The sequence below is a fragment of the Eptatretus burgeri genome, chromosome 12 (assembly GCF_056783735.1).
Source record: "Eptatretus burgeri isolate ZD-2024b chromosome 12, Ebu_testis_v1, whole genome shotgun sequence".
In the NCBI taxonomy this organism is placed as follows: Eukaryota; Metazoa; Chordata; class Myxini; order Myxiniformes; family Myxinidae; genus Eptatretus; species Eptatretus burgeri.
Genome location: NC_140972.1, coordinates 68,086,560 through 68,101,789, shown reverse-complemented (window position 1 = coordinate 68,101,789; position 15,230 = coordinate 68,086,560). Strand labels below are relative to the sequence as shown.

General features: G+C 45.0%; 1 protein-coding gene and 1 long non-coding RNA gene across 14 annotated transcripts in view; one reads left to right on the top strand and one right to left on the bottom strand.

Annotated features, from left to right (window-relative positions):
* The window catches only part of LOC147015838 (uncharacterized), a 192,162-nt gene that overhangs the window by 60,071 nt on the left and 116,861 nt on the right, over positions 1 to 15,230 (top strand). For 3 of the 9 annotated variants that reach the window (XR_015049875.1, XR_015049885.1, XR_015049886.1), the window contains 2 exons: positions 2,427 to 2,516; positions 14,569 to 14,625. This is a non-coding gene — a long non-coding RNA (uncharacterized LOC147015838). Of the gene's footprint in view, positions 1 to 2,250; positions 2,282 to 2,426; positions 2,517 to 14,568; positions 14,626 to 15,230 lie in introns of those variants that run through there. The other 6 variants (XR_015049874.1, XR_015049877.1, XR_015049879.1 and 3 more) reach the window with 3 other exon arrangements.
* The window catches only part of HTR4 (5-hydroxytryptamine receptor 4), a 108,854-nt gene that overhangs the window by 87,596 nt on the left and 6,028 nt on the right, over positions 1 to 15,230 (bottom strand). For 4 of the 5 annotated variants that reach the window (XM_085848408.1, XM_085848411.1, XM_085848412.1 and 1 more), the window contains exon 2: positions 556 to 656. In XM_085848408.1, the coding sequence (XP_085704534.1) occupies positions 556 to 575 (20 nt within the window). In that variant the 5' untranslated portion in view covers positions 576 to 656. Of the gene's footprint in view, positions 1 to 555; positions 657 to 4,172; positions 6,040 to 15,230 lie in introns of those variants that run through there. The other variant, XM_085848409.1, reaches the window with a different exon arrangement.

Genomic DNA, 15,230 nt, shown 5'->3' with positions numbered 1-15,230 from the left:
CCAAAAACGAACTTTTCTGTTTTTCTAATTTTTCTATTTCTTTTAATTTTTTTTTGCCAAAAACTCTCCTCGGGGCTCAACCATGAACCTCTGAAAGTTTGACGAATATCCGTTCAGCCATCTCTGAGAAACATGATGACACACAGACAGACACAGACAAACGGTTCTCCTGTAGTATGGATGAGTAAATCTAGGGAAGAATGAGTGGATAGGGGAGTTTGAGAAAAAGGGGGGGTGGGGAAGAGTCAAAATTCTGATATTTGTAAATGTCACCAAATCCTGGATCATCATCACCATCATCTCCATCTCCATCACCATCACCTCCATCACCATCACCTCCATCTCCATCACCATCATCTCCCTCCATTCATCCATCATCTCCCTCCATTCATCCATCATCTCCCTCCATTCATCCATCATCTCCCTCCATTCATCCATCATCTCCCTCCATTCATCCATCATCTCCCTCCATTCATCCATCCATCCATCCAATCATCCATCATCCATCCCGAGATTGAAAGAGGAAACGTTTAATTTGTGTAAAGAAAGGCTCACGTGTTGTTATGAATCTCCATTCCTAGAGATCACATTGATTTTGATAGCCTGCACTGAAACACCAGTGGAGGCAGCAGGTGTGATGACTGTTGTGAAAACACCTGCGTGCGCACACACACACACACACACACACACACACACACACACACACACACACACACACACACACACACACACACACACACACACACACACTCCTCAGGAATCATGGGAATTCTTGGGTTCCAAGATCATACACGAGAATAGTAAAGTGTATTTAATCATCTAATCAATATAAATCATTATATTCACATTACATTTACTGTTGTTCTGATTCTGACATACCATCATACCCTGTTACAAAGCATCTGAAAAACCGAAGTGTTACAAAAACCGAAGCAGTTTCTTGGCAAGGATTAAACTGAGTGGTTTTCCATTGCCGGTGCCGGCAATAGCTCTCCGCTTCTTCACGAAAGACACCGTGGGATCTTTAATGCCAACCAACTAATGCCAGCAAACGAGACACCCAGTTTAACGTCCATCCGAGGGACGTTGAGCTAGAGGACCCGTCTGCCATTTCTTGGTGGAGGTAAAATATCCCATACTGTGTCTTTTGTGAAGAGTCGGTGCGCTATCGCCGGCAACCTTTCCAAATACCAAATTATTGCTCTAACTACCAGGGGGCACTACGTCAAAAGCACAACCACACTCCCAGCTATATTGCAAACCACCAGCCATGTACTCCACATGAATACATGATGATAGGCTATGAGGTTGTATTCGCCGAGGGATAAATAATATAAATCAAAAGAGGTAGTGTTAACATTGTACAGTAATTTAGAGAGGCATCACATGGAACATTGTGTACAGTATTGGTCACCACATCTCAGGAGGGACATATCTGCCAAAGAACGACTACCTTGATTCTGGGACTAGATTGACTAAGCTATGATGAGGGGCTGAAAGAGACAGGACTTCAGCCATTAAAAAAGGAGGTGATTACAAGAGGATCTGATAGAGATGCTAAAGGCAATGAATTTTTGGATGAAAGTTGTAACTGTGATGGTTTGATTGAGTTTCATTTTTCATCAGTCACATCCATCAATATTAAGAGGAGAGTCGATAGGAACAAAGCAAAGCAAAGCATGCCGTCAGCTGAAGTGTTATTTCTTGACATGCTGAAGGTGGAATTGAATCTCTCAATTGTGTGTCACACATTTTTGTTTTTCTTTTTCGAAAAGGGTTTCATGTTTTCTAAAAGGGATCGAGACAATTTGGAAGACCCTCACGCAATTCATAGGGACTTTACACTCTTACACACACAATTCCTTTAACTTTTGGCAACAACAGCCTCTTTCAATCCATAAGCTTTCCCCTTTCATGGAGAGTGTTCATTCATAGCCACATTTTCTCTAATTGTTGCCAATGATGCACATTTTCAAAGACTCTGGGCACAGGCAGCCATCATGTGATATCACAAAGTAGCCAGAGTGAAACGCAAAGATATAATGAAAACAGTGTGACTTCTCTGGCACCTGTAAGTTACAAGTGTCAGCTATGCCAAACATTTTAAGTTTTTCAGTTACAAATGATAGTCTGGATGAGTGCTAAGTGTGTATAGCAGACAGAATAACAGTGCCAGGTCTGGTGATGAGCAATTCATTAAATAATTCAACATTGGCAACATGCTGCAAATTAAATGGTTTATCTTTTCAGGGACATTCGAAGAGGCAAAAAGTTGTCACAGGTAACGAAACCGTACGTTTGTGTGTGTACACCTGGTATAAGTACACACCTCGTGGAATTCTACAAACATCATCCAAATATGTGGCAAATGGGATATCTCAATTCATACTTATCACTAATAACCAATACATTTTTGTTCACCACAGGAACGTAATTTCCTGCCATGATCCCAGATCCTCTGCAGAAAACGAACATGGAGAAATCTCCATGGAATTTACATTTTGGTAATCCCACAGGTGAGTCGTGCCGCAAGATTGTTACATGCATTTGCCTTTATTCATTTTTTTTTTATCTTTCTTTTCCAATTTCTTACCCTTCAGCACTCTTTCATTCATGCTGTCATTTAGATTTGTAAGAGATTTTCAGAGGTTTCTTGTGAATCATTTTCTGTCCTGCTGATTAACTCTCTTCAGGACTGGGGTCGATGGAAACTTTTACAATTCCATGCAAACTTTGTAAACTTTCCCATTTTAATAGTGGTTTATGTTTATGCCTTGTTGCAATCTCTCTTTCCCTCTTCCTCTAGAAAAAGGAAATTAAATGTATATTGAGAATTTACAATTTATACATCAACTCGTTCACTTGCTTCATATTTATCATGGATTCTCGAGATGGTTAATCTTGAGGGTGGTTGCAGGGTGCAAAGTCAGGGTGGTTGCACCCTCTTGGTGGAGTGGTTGCAAATTCTCACCGAAATCTTCTTTGCAACTCATACATGTTCTCAGATTTCCAATACCACAGCAAAATAACCTTACATTTCTCGAAGGACAAGCGAGCCACCGCCATCTTGTCATTATGCATTCCCTGATGGGTAACAGCTGACTGATGATGTGCAACCATTCCATCACACAGTAACATTCCATCTGTTATTTTTTGTTGTTGTTTTTTGTTTTTTTTACAGGATTTAAGGCACTTATAATAGTGGAGTTGTCACACACATCTCACATATGGACATACAGCCAAAAGACTCGAGATAAAAAACAAGATTATTAAATAAAACAAACAATAGCCACTGCGCTTGGGGGAAGTGCTGTCACTTCCCCAAGCATTCTGGGAACCAGCAACGCCACACAATGGAGCAGCCTTTCTCACCACACTCAGTGGGGCATTTCCTAAGGGGGAATTTCCTCCTCCCCATGGATGCCAAGGTACGGGGATTGCATGTGCTCGATGCTTTTAAATGCTGAATGTCAAACAAGGAAGCAGCATGTACCATTTTTAAAGTCTGACATGACTCGGCTGGGGTTTGAACCACCTCCCAGTCTCGCAGGCGAGAGGCAGGAGCACACAATCTCTCTCGGACCGCAGCAACTGGACTGGTGACTGGGAACTAGGAACTGGACCTTCAACTGGAACACTGGGAACTCAACTGGGCTTGGCCTCTGAAAACTGGAACAGTGACACAAACCAGGAACTGGAACTCAAACAGGGCACTCCACTCACAACTGTGTAGGCATAGCCTTTTATTGTCACCCAAGACCCCCTGCCTTGTGACGTCACCACGCCCTGTCTGTCTCGCACTAATTGGTGGTTTGGCCATAACTCTCATCATAATCCCACCCCGAGCCCCTCTTCTTTCCGAAAGTTTGAGGCTCGCACCATCACACCAAAACTTGCACCTTCACGGTATTGCAGGATTGCTATTTCCCCATAAAGGACGTATAAGACAGATTGAAAAGAAAAGAACATTCAAAGTGTTTAAAGGGAGAAGTGATTTTAGAAACAAACATAAGGGAGGGAAGACGACAGCTTTTTATACAAATAATGACGCACAATCATTTATCACAATTAAATTACCTCACTCTTATGCTAATACATGCACTAAGGGAATAACTATTTCTAAGCTTTGCAAGTGTTAAACCCAAAAGTCATTTTTGAAACATTACCCCCACCTTCCTCTTTCAGACTCTTGCCAGTCTGTGTTCAGAAGTGGTGTGGGAGAGGGGCAGCATCGGGGTCCAATTCCACTTACCGTGCAAACAACTCCTCATCCTAGTCTGCACCTGCATAAAGAAATCAAAACTTCATCCTTAGCCTAATGCATCGATCCACTATTCCTACACATTCTCACACTATTGCGCACACTTATACAACCATATCTGGAATTATTTTAACTATGTAGAAACAAAGTATGGTTGGGAGGGATGAATATGCCTGGAGGGGTACCTTCTGCTTCTCATAAAAGAGTTCATAAAGTTCCTGTATCCATTGTTCCTCCCTTCCTGGTAGCGCAGCTTTACCCAACGTCGTTCAATGGGGCCCTGGACCCTAGCACCAGCAATTCACATAACCAATAGTCCATGTGGCCTCTCAACAAGGTGAGTCTTATTAGCCCAAACACATTGCCCTGCAACAAGTGGCACATGCTGGCTGACAGGTGAGACAGACTGGCTGACAGGTACAAGGGCCTGCGGCAGCAAGCAGGTTCAATGTCGCTGTAGTTGGTGGGCAGGACAATGGTTGTAGCACAGGAAGGGAAGCCGGCTTCAGCCCTAATCCTATCCTACCTGTCCCACTAAGTCCTCTATTCTATTCCCAGCTTCTGTCACTTCAAGTCCATCTAAACTAAGCTATCTCTCCCAAGCTTCCAATGCCTCTATCTATCCTATCTCCCAGGAGGAAAAAAGGCGTGTGTGTGTGTGTGTGTGTGTGTGTGTGTGTGTGTGTGTGTGTGTGTGTGTGTGTGTGTGTGTGTGTGTGTGTGTGTTTTGACACAAAGGATGAGGTGGCATGGCCTTTCCTTGCTCACTGGTGGAGTGGCTCGATGTGGACGTACTTTCCCCTAAACTAACAATTTGGGACTCAAAAGGTCCTCGCAAAATCCAATTGCCCTACTCCTATTCTCCAGTGGCTGTAGAAATCAACATTATGCAAAGAGGAAGCTTCTCCATTCTCAGTGCCCCCACCCTTATGCCTATACTCATGGGTCACACTGTACAAATTTGCCTGTCAGTGTCCCCCTCCCTGTCTGCGGGACTCGTGGGGGACACGTCTCTCCTTCCAATTTACTTTACAGCCCCCTCCTTTTCGTGCCTCTCCTCCAGCTCTCCCAGCAACGAGTCTTGTATCTTAGGTGTCTCGCGCACCTCACACCTCTCTGCCCCAACACATCTTCATGCCTCCTCTTCTACAACGCTTCATCTGTTCTTCTGATGTTATTTATTTTAACATGTCTGCTATTCCGCTTTCCATTTTATTTTCACCCATATCCATTTTAATTTGATCTTCCTCCGATTCTGCTATTAAGCGTCTGGGGTCTTTCTAACCTATGAGATCCTCCTTACCTATTAGAGGTCCTTCTAACCTTCTAACCTATTCAAGCCTAGGGGGTCCTTCTAACCTATTAGAGCCCCCTCTAATCCCAATTGTCTCCTCTCTTGTTACTTCCCTGGCAGCCCTTAATGGACGCTGTCACTTTGTCTTGGCTGACCACAATCCTGGCCTGGCTGGTCTCCATATTAGCCTGACCAGCAACTATCTTAGCCCCCAGCTCAGCCAGGCTGGCCTTTATATTGTTCCTCATGGTCTCCTAGCCATCCTTCATATCCCATGCCATGGTCTGCATCACGGCATTAAAAAGGCCCATGTCCATTGTTCTGGGTGATGAGACCACCAACACCCCAAAAGACCACAAAGACCCTTAAGACCCCCAATGCCCCGAAGACCATTAAGACAACCAAGACCCACGAGACCCATGGGACCCTTAATTTATTTAAGATCCATGAGACCCATCAGACCCTCGATAACCTTAAAGACCCTTAATTTAAACGTTGCATAGGCAGGGCCCAATGGACCCGGCCGATATATATATTTTTTTTTTTTGATGTGATATAACTTTTTTATTTCTATTTCTATCTCCATGCCCTTTCATGTGTCCCTCAAGTCGAATTTCTACAACATTATTGTTATAATTTTTTATTTATTCCGTTAAGATTTTACGGGAATGATTTATTTAAATTTAATAAAAACACTACTCCTTGACTGCATAGTTCGGGTCCAATGGACCCGTGGTTGCATTTTGCATTGTATCCTTCGTATTTTGCACATGACGTATTTCATTTGAGATTCATAATCTCTGGGAGAACGTCCTGAGTCATTTGTGAAGTATAGAAGTTAAGCCCCCTATGTGCTTTCACCATCTTATGAGGTTTTACGAGGTTCATCTTCGTGTGTTTTTTTTTCCTGCGTTTGTTAGGCCCTGCAGGTAGGACGGCGGATTTTCCGATCGGTTTGGTCAGTCTATTTCATCATCTTTTCTACGGAAGTGAAAGTAGTCCTGTAGATCTTCCGGTCTGCACTGTGGGATGGTACTTGGTTAATCTGATGGTGCAGGATGTGGTGCTCATGATTTGTTGATGGTCAGTGCAAGTGGAAATGCTCATCCCACCAAACCTTGTCTCGACCCTGTCTGAAAGCTTCAGCAGACTGAGCATCCACAACATTCCGGGGAAGACTATTCCAGTCTTTGACTACCCTCTGACTGAAGAAATTTTTTCCTTATGTCTAACTCACACCTCGGCACAAAGAGTTTCAGGGAGTGGCCCCGTGTTGAAGGGTATTGAGCCGGAGTGAAGAAATGCTGTGGTCTAATCCGGTCGATTTTGCATCTCACCTTAAATGTTTGGATCATATCACCATGGCGATGGCGGTAGAAAAGTGAAAACACATTCAAACACCGGAGTCTCTCTGGATAGGAAAGTTCACGGAGGGTGGGAATCATACTGGTAGATCGTCTTGGGACCTTCTCAACTTCATCGATGTCCATCAGGAATCTGGGGTGCCAGGCAATGTTGCCGGAGTCCAACAATGGTCGTACCAGTGCCTTGAACATCATAGGGAGTGTTTCTTCATCCAGATTCACAAAGGATCGTTTGAGTAACCCAAGTGTCTGGTTGGCCTTGTTAACCTGAACCGCCACATGCTTATGGAAGCTCAATTCCCTATCCATGATAGTTCCAAGGACGATCTCCTCAATCACTTCGCGCAACTCTGCATTCCCCATACGGTACGACTTCCCAATGTTGCCTCTACCCAGGTGTAGTCTTGCATTTGTTCAGATTGAAAGTAAGTAACCATGGTTGGAACCATTCCATGGCACTATCTAGGTTCTTCTGGATGACTGAAGTCGATGCTTGGTCAAAATCTGGTCCATACACTTTGGCATCATCTGCATCGAGTTGGATACTGTGATGGCTTGAAGCCGCCAGGTCATTGATGAATATGACAAATAGGGTTGGTCTTAGAACACTACCTTATGGAATTCCACGAAGTAGTCTGCCAAATTTGACTTGGCTCCATTCACAATAACTCTGATGTCTCTTAGTGAGGAAAGCTTCCAACCACGTAATGAGTGGTTCTTTAATACCATACGATCTTGCCTTCTCGAGGAGTCTTTTGTGGGGGACTGAATCAAAAGCCTTGCAAAAGTCGAGAAAAATAACATCCATAGGCACTCCGTTGTACAGTGATCCAGTGCAGTCTTCCAACTGCCACAGAAGCTGAGTTGTGCAAGACCTCCCAGGTGTGAACCCGTGTTGAGCATTGCAAAACAAGTCATATGATATCTTGTGTTTTATTATGGCATCCCTCACTATGGACTCCATGACCTTTGCAAGCACCAATGTCAAGCTGACGGGTCTATAGTTCCCGGATTCTTTATGGCTCCCTTTCTCATATATGGGAGTGATGTTGGCATCTTTCCAGTCACATGGAAGAACACCATCTTTTATTGATTTGTTGAAGATTCAAGTCAGGGGAATGGCTATCCTCTGAGCCACCTCCTCAAGTACTCCCGGGTGAATTCCATCTGGACCAGGAGATTTGCTGGTTTTCAGGTTTTCCAATTTCCTCCTGATTATCTCCTCAGATATTGCAATATTGTTCAAAGGCTCTACACTATGATAAGGAACTGTTGGAATCTGAGATGTATCCTCAATGGTGAACACTCATTCAAATGCCATGCTGAGGGTGTGGCATGGCGTTGAGCCTTCTCCTGATCATATGTGGCAATTGTATTTTCATCCTTTATCAGATTTCCAACTCTGACTGTTGTCAGGTCAGGTTCGATCTGTGACCTGCTACAGGTACCATGTAAACCTGTACTAACCTGTTCCATGGTCGGGTTGTCGGCGACTAAACCGTCTCCCCCACCAGGTTTTCGGGTGAGGAGGGTGTTTGGATATGGACACCCAGCAGGATTAAAAACAAAACCTGTCAAAGGGTGGAGGAGCTCCTTGTGAGCCAACGGCCATCCATATCTAGTGCCCAACTGTGTCTGCGGACGTCCTCCTGCAGTTGGGTTACTTTTTATGAGGAGGTTGGTGGCAGGATTTGCACTCCGGCCACTGTAAAACCCTTCATTCCGCAAAACGCAAAAAAATCTGAAAACCCACTCCGTGGGAGTACCTCCTGTGCAGCTTCCCCTCGCAGGGCAGCTCACCGGAGAACGGGATTGGGGAAAAGCCTTCGGGACCCCCAATCTTTGATGATAGGAGGGAAACCACGGGGTAACATCCCTGGGTCAGATTGCGGAAGAGTGTGGCGGAGTGGTGCTGAGGTGTCGTCCACCAGACGGCGGTCTCCTTGGGTTAACCTGGGGCGGTCCCTTCCGGTGGGTGCCTGGAATGTCCTATCCCTAAGAGAGGATGATCACCTGTCTCTGTTATCATCTGAGCTCAAGCGTTTGGACATCGTGATTGCAGCACTCTCTGAGGTTCGGAGACCGGATTGCGGCGAGATAATGGTTGGTGGTTACACCTACTATTGGACTGGTCGCTCTGATGGTTACCATACCCAAGGAGTTGCTGTAGCTGTGTCCAATAAGTTGACCCCAATGATAATTGAGGTAACACCGGTCAACGAGCGTATTATGAGATTAAGGATTCGTCACTCCTTCGGTGTCATTTCCCTGGTCTCTGTTTATGCTCCGACTGAGGCGAGTGATCTCACCGTGAAGGATGCATTCTACGCCACGCTCGAGTCTGTGGTTGATCAGTGCCCCAGACGAGATACACTTCTAGTCTTGGGGGATTTCAATGCATCGACTGGAACTGATAGGGATGGTTATGAGACATGTGTTGGTCCCCATGGGTCAGGAACTATGAACCAGAATAGCACAAAGTTCCTTGACTTTGCAAAAAGTCATGGACTTAGGGTGGCTGGTTCATGGTTTCAGCGCCCACAAGCTCATCGCTGGACTTGATATTCCAACGCTGGCGGTGTGGCAAAGGCGATTGACCATGTCCTCATTGATGGTCGTTGGAGGATGATCCAGAACTGCAGGGTCTACCGGAGTGCACAGTTCCTCAATACTGACCACAGGCTTGTGGTAGCAACTCTAAAGCTGCACCTTAAATCCTGGAGAATGGTACCATCCCAGCCTAGGCTGGATGTTGGCAAGCTCAGGGATGAGAGAGTAGCTGAGGAGTTTGCGAACAGGCTGAGTGGACACTTGGGGGGTCTGGGTGCTTTGGGGGGTCCTGAAGAGTTGTGGAGTGCCTTCAAGACCACCGTCCTTGATGTTGCCAGTGGATGTCTTGGAGCTCACCGCAGGGCAAAGAAGAATTTTTTCTCTCAAGGGACACTGGATACCATTGACCAGAGTCGCAGGGCCAGGCTGAATGGCAGAGCTGAGCTGTTCAGGGAGCTGAGGTGTAAAACTGTACGTGCACTGAGGGTGGACAAGGAGGCCTATGTGCGAGGAATCTGTGAGGGGGTAGAGCATCACCTGTGGACAGGTGATTCTCGTCCCGCTTACAGGGGAATTCGCGCATTGCGTTCATCCAAGCCCATCCCTCGGAGCACTGCAGTTCGAGCAGAGAGTGGTAGGCTCTTGACAGAGGAGTCTGAAGTGAAGGCCCGCTGGGCCGGTTACTTTGAGCGGTTGTACCAGGCTGATCCCCCAGCTGTCGAGTTGGACGTCAAGGGTGTTACAATCCCTGTTGCTGACCCTTGAATCAACTGTGGTCCACCTTCGCTTGTGGAAACACGGGCTGCGGTGAACCAGTTGAAACGGGGCAAAGCTCCAGGGATCTGTGGCATCCATGCTGAACTTCTCAAGGCTAGTGGAAATGCTGCACTAGTGTCGTTGCATGCAGTTTTGTGCTCTGCCTGGAACACAGGCATCATCCCAACTGACTGGAAGAGGGGCCTTGTTGTCCCTCTCTGGAAAGGGAAGGGTGATCGCCAAGACTGCAACAACTACCGAGGGGTGACGCTGCTCTCAGTGCCGGGCAAGGTCTTTGCTCGGATAATTCTTGATAGGGTTCGCCACCACCTGCTTGAGCACCAGCGTCCAGAGCAGTCAGGCTTTACACCAAAGAGGTCAACGATTGACCGTATCCTTGCCCTTCGTGTCCTCACCGAACGCAAACGAGAGTTTCAGCAGGGGCTGCTTGCAGCCTATGTTGATCTCTGTAAAGCGTTCGTTTCAGTGAATCGGGATGTCCTCTGGAGGATTCTTGGTCTTCGTGGGGTGCCACCAAAACTGATCGATCTGATGTCTGAACTCTACTCTGGTACTGAGAGTGCTGTGAAGTGTGGTGGTACCATTTCTGACTTATTTCCAGTTGTTACTGGAGTTCGTCAGGGGTGTGTATTGGCCCCCACACTTTTCAGCACTTGTTTGGACTGGATTTTAGGGAGGATGCCAGAGAGATCAAGCTGCGGTGCATCGTTTGGGAATGTCAAGATCTCGGACCTTGATTTTGCAGATGATGCAGTCATCTTTGCGGAGACTCTAGACATCCTTTTGGGGGCCCTCGAGGTGCTGAAAGAGGAGTCGGAGCCGTTGGGATTACGGGTTTCTTGGGTCAAAACTAAGATCCAGGCTTTCGGTGACATCTTGGATGCTGCTGTCCTGTCTGTGTCTGTTTGTGGTGAGGATGTTGAGGTCGTGGAGAGATTCACTTACCTTGGCAGTGATATTCATGTCTCTGCTGGCTACGAGTCAGAGGTCAATAGACGTCTGGGTCGGGCCTGGGGAGTCATGGATTCACTGGATCATGGGGTGTGGCGCTGCTGGTACATGTGCGGGAGGACGAAAGTCCGAGTCTTCAGGTCCTTGGTACTTCCAGTCTTGCTCTATGGATGCGAGACTTGGACTCTGACCAAGGATCTGAGACGGAGACTTAATTCCTTTGGTACCAGGTCTCTTCGGAGAATCCTTGGCTATCGCTGGTCGGATTTTGTGTCCAACGAGCGGTTGCTGAGAGAGACTTGGATGAGATTTGTTACCTGCATAGTCCGTGAGCGTCAGTTGCGGCTGTATGGACATGTGGCTCGTTTTCCTGACGCTGATCCTGCTCACCAGATTCTCTCAGCGAGGGAGTCTCATGAGTGGAGGAGGCCAGTGGGCCGACCACATGCCTCGTGGTTGCAGCAGGTTGACCATCATCTCAAGGAGATGGGGATGGGCCTGGCATCTGCCTGGGGGATGGCCAGATGGAGGCCCCTGGAGTACCGGCGGAAAGTGGACGCAGCGACGCGCTGTTCTGGCACATGCTCCCATACCTGACCTGACCTGACTCTCATCTTGGTCCTGCTACTTACATACCGCCAGAATTTCTTGGGATTCTCCTTCACATTCCTCCCTCCCTTCTCCTCAAACTCCTTGCAGAGGTTCCTTGTGGTTGCATGAACATCATTCCTCAACTGCCTGTACTTTGATAGGTCAATCATTTCCTGATTTGAGGAAATTCTTCCATGCTCGGTGTTTCTGCCTAGACTGAGCCAAAGCTCTCTTTGTCATGTAGATGTACTTGCGCCTAACCTGTTTGGGTGCGTACTTTGGTATACAGTCCCAGACTACCCCTTCCAGTACTTTTCTAAAATCTAGCCAAGCCTCCTCACAGTCCAGATTTCTTACTCTGTCATTCCAGTCATGATTCCGCAGTTGCTCATTCATTTTGTCTTGCTTCCTCTCTCATAGTTAAAGTGACTGTGTGATGTACGTACTTGTTGAAGCAACAGCAGGAACATTCAGTTCCAATACTAAGCAACTGTGTCACTTGGTCCCATTGGTGGCAGGTAATCAACTGAGTTAATGATTTCTTGTGTATTGGTAATGACAAGGTCCAACACAGGCTGTTCACCATTTTGATACCTCATAGGTTCTGTTCCATGTCCGTGCATAAATGTATCTTGCAGTGCGTCTAAAAACTTGTGTGCTGGGTGCTCTGGTTGAGTTATCGTATGCCAACTTTTCCAGTCAATATCCGGATAGTTCAAATCTCCTACTATAAGTTTGTGTGTGTCACCTTTTAAACTTGCACTATGAAGTAACTTGCAGAGTAACTACGAATTCCTTATGCTGCTCGATGGGCTCCAGTATAGGCAGCCTACGAGTATGCTCCTATCTGCTTCACACATGATCTTACACCAAACGGCTTCTTCGTAGTCTGAAATGAGTTGCATATCCAGTGCATGGAGTTCAGCTTTGGTGTAGATTGCACCTCCTCTTGTATTCTGTGCTGTGTCCAAGTGTGATAACTTATCATATCCGGCGATCGCAACTGATGCAGGTAATAATGGAAACACACTTGCTTTCGGTGCAACTTCTGTGATCATTAAAATGATAATTCTATTTCATTTTATGTTTTGTATTTTTCTATTAAAAAATATAATTTGTAAATTAGCACAGGTGTAACCAATCACCTTTAAAATCGTACCAAGTTAATTGGCTTCCACCTGTGTTAAATTATAGTGATTCTGATTATTTCAGAATAAAATCAGCTGTTCCTGGAGGTTTCCTCTGCTGGGTAGTGCACTTCACAGCAAAGACTCAACCATGAGGACCAAGGAGCTTTCAAAAGACCTCCAGGATAAAGTTTTGGAAAGGCACTGATCAGGGAATGGGTATAAAAATATTTCAAAGGCCTTCATCATCCCTTAGGGCACAGTGAAGACAATCTTTAAGAAGTGAAAGGTGTATGGTATCACCAAGACCCTGCCTAGATCAGGCCATCCCTCCAAACTGGATGACCAGGCAAGGAGACTGATCAGAGAGGCCACCAAGAGGCCAATGGCAACTTTGAAAAGGCTACAGTCCTTTATGACAACTACTGGTCACTGTCTGCATGTGACAACAATATCCCAAGCACTCCATAGGTCTAGCTTGTATGGTCGGGTGGCAAGAAAAAAGCCATTACTCCAAAAAGCCCACCCTGAGTAGCATTTGAGGTATGCAAAAAAACCACACCAGAGATTCTGAAGCCAAGTGGCAAAAACTTTTGTGGTCTGACGAAACCAATATGGAACTTTTTGGCCTAAATGCAAAACGTTAAATTTGGCACAAATGCAACACAGCACATCACCCAAAGAACACCATCCTTACTTTGAAGCATGGTGGTGGCAGCATCATGTCATGGAGATGTTTCTCATCAGCAGGGACTGGGGCACTTGTCAGGATAGAAGGTAAAATGGATGGAGCGAAATACAGAAAAATCCTCGAGAAAAACCTTCTGCCCTCTTCAAGAAAGCTGAAATTGGGATGGAAGTTCATCTTTCAGCATGCCAACAACCCGAATCACACAGCCAAAGTTACACGAATGGCGAAGGAACAAAAAGATAAATGTCCTTGGGTGGCCCATTCAGAACCCCGCCCTAACTCCAATCAAAACTCTGCGACATGATTTGAAGATTGCTGTCCATCAACACTCCACATGCAGCTTGATTGAGCTTGAACATTTTTGTGGAGAAGAATGGGCAAATATTTCCCAATTAAGATGTGTAAGGTTGGTGGAGACCTATCCCAACAGAATCACAGCTGTAATTGCTGTCAAAAGTGTTTCCACCAAGTATTAACTCAGGTGGGTGGACACTTATCCAACCAAGATATTCTAGTTTTGTATTTTTAATTAATTTTCTGAAATTTGTAGAATTTGTTTTTCACTTGGTAGTTGTGGGTTACGAGGTGTAAATAAAGATGGAAAAAGTCTGATTTAATACAATTTCTTTCCAGGCTATAAGGCAACAAAAGGTGAAAATTTTGAAAGGGGGTGTAGATTTTCTGTAGGCACACTGTATATGTATGTTTATTCAAAACTGAAATATATATATATATATATATATATATATATATATATATATATATATATATATATATATATATATATATATATATATATATCTTTATCCAGGGTATCTGAAAAGCATCTACTTTTATTCTGTCATTGCTTCTCAAGTAAAGCAGATATTTCAATATGCTTTTCACTTACCTAATGGTTATTCTTTAGCATTTCTCCTTTTAATATATTATTCTTTACAAACATCATTTTATTTTTCTTGCAGGTAAACAATCAAGGCTGGACGTTTGAGTTTACGAGAACAGGCACAAATTACATCCATGTACGTGGTATGGCAGTCGGTTGTCAAAGTTTAAAGGTGGTGGAGAAATGAGCACAGCAGAAATGCAGTCTGCAACCCTAAGACCACCAAAAACTGTCATATAAAGTTATTGACTGCAGGTTTGATGAAGGATATAAAAAACGATCACGTAGACCATCAACATCACGTTCACGAACAAATGTGCAGGTTTTGCAAAACGTTCACCTAAAGCCCATCAAAACCAGTGGCAGGCATCTGGAAAAAGTGTCTTAACAGGTTACACAGTTGATGTGCTGAGAAGGGAACTGAATTATCATGCAAGGAAACTGCATTATGTCCAACAATTGTATCCTGAAGACTGATATCATTATGTAATTCTCAGAAATGATGCTTTCTTGGAAGGATAACTGTCCTGACCTGGTTAACACCATTTTGTGATGTGATGAAGCCGTGTTCCATGTTGGTGGCTTTAATTAATAGCTACAACTGTCATTACTGAGTTGATCATGACAGGTATAACTGTTGAGAAAATGCAATCCAGGCCAAAAGTCACAGTTTGGTGTGGATTGTCTGTAACACAATTTGTTGGCCCGTCCTTGTTACGAGATACCATGAACAGTGAGCGA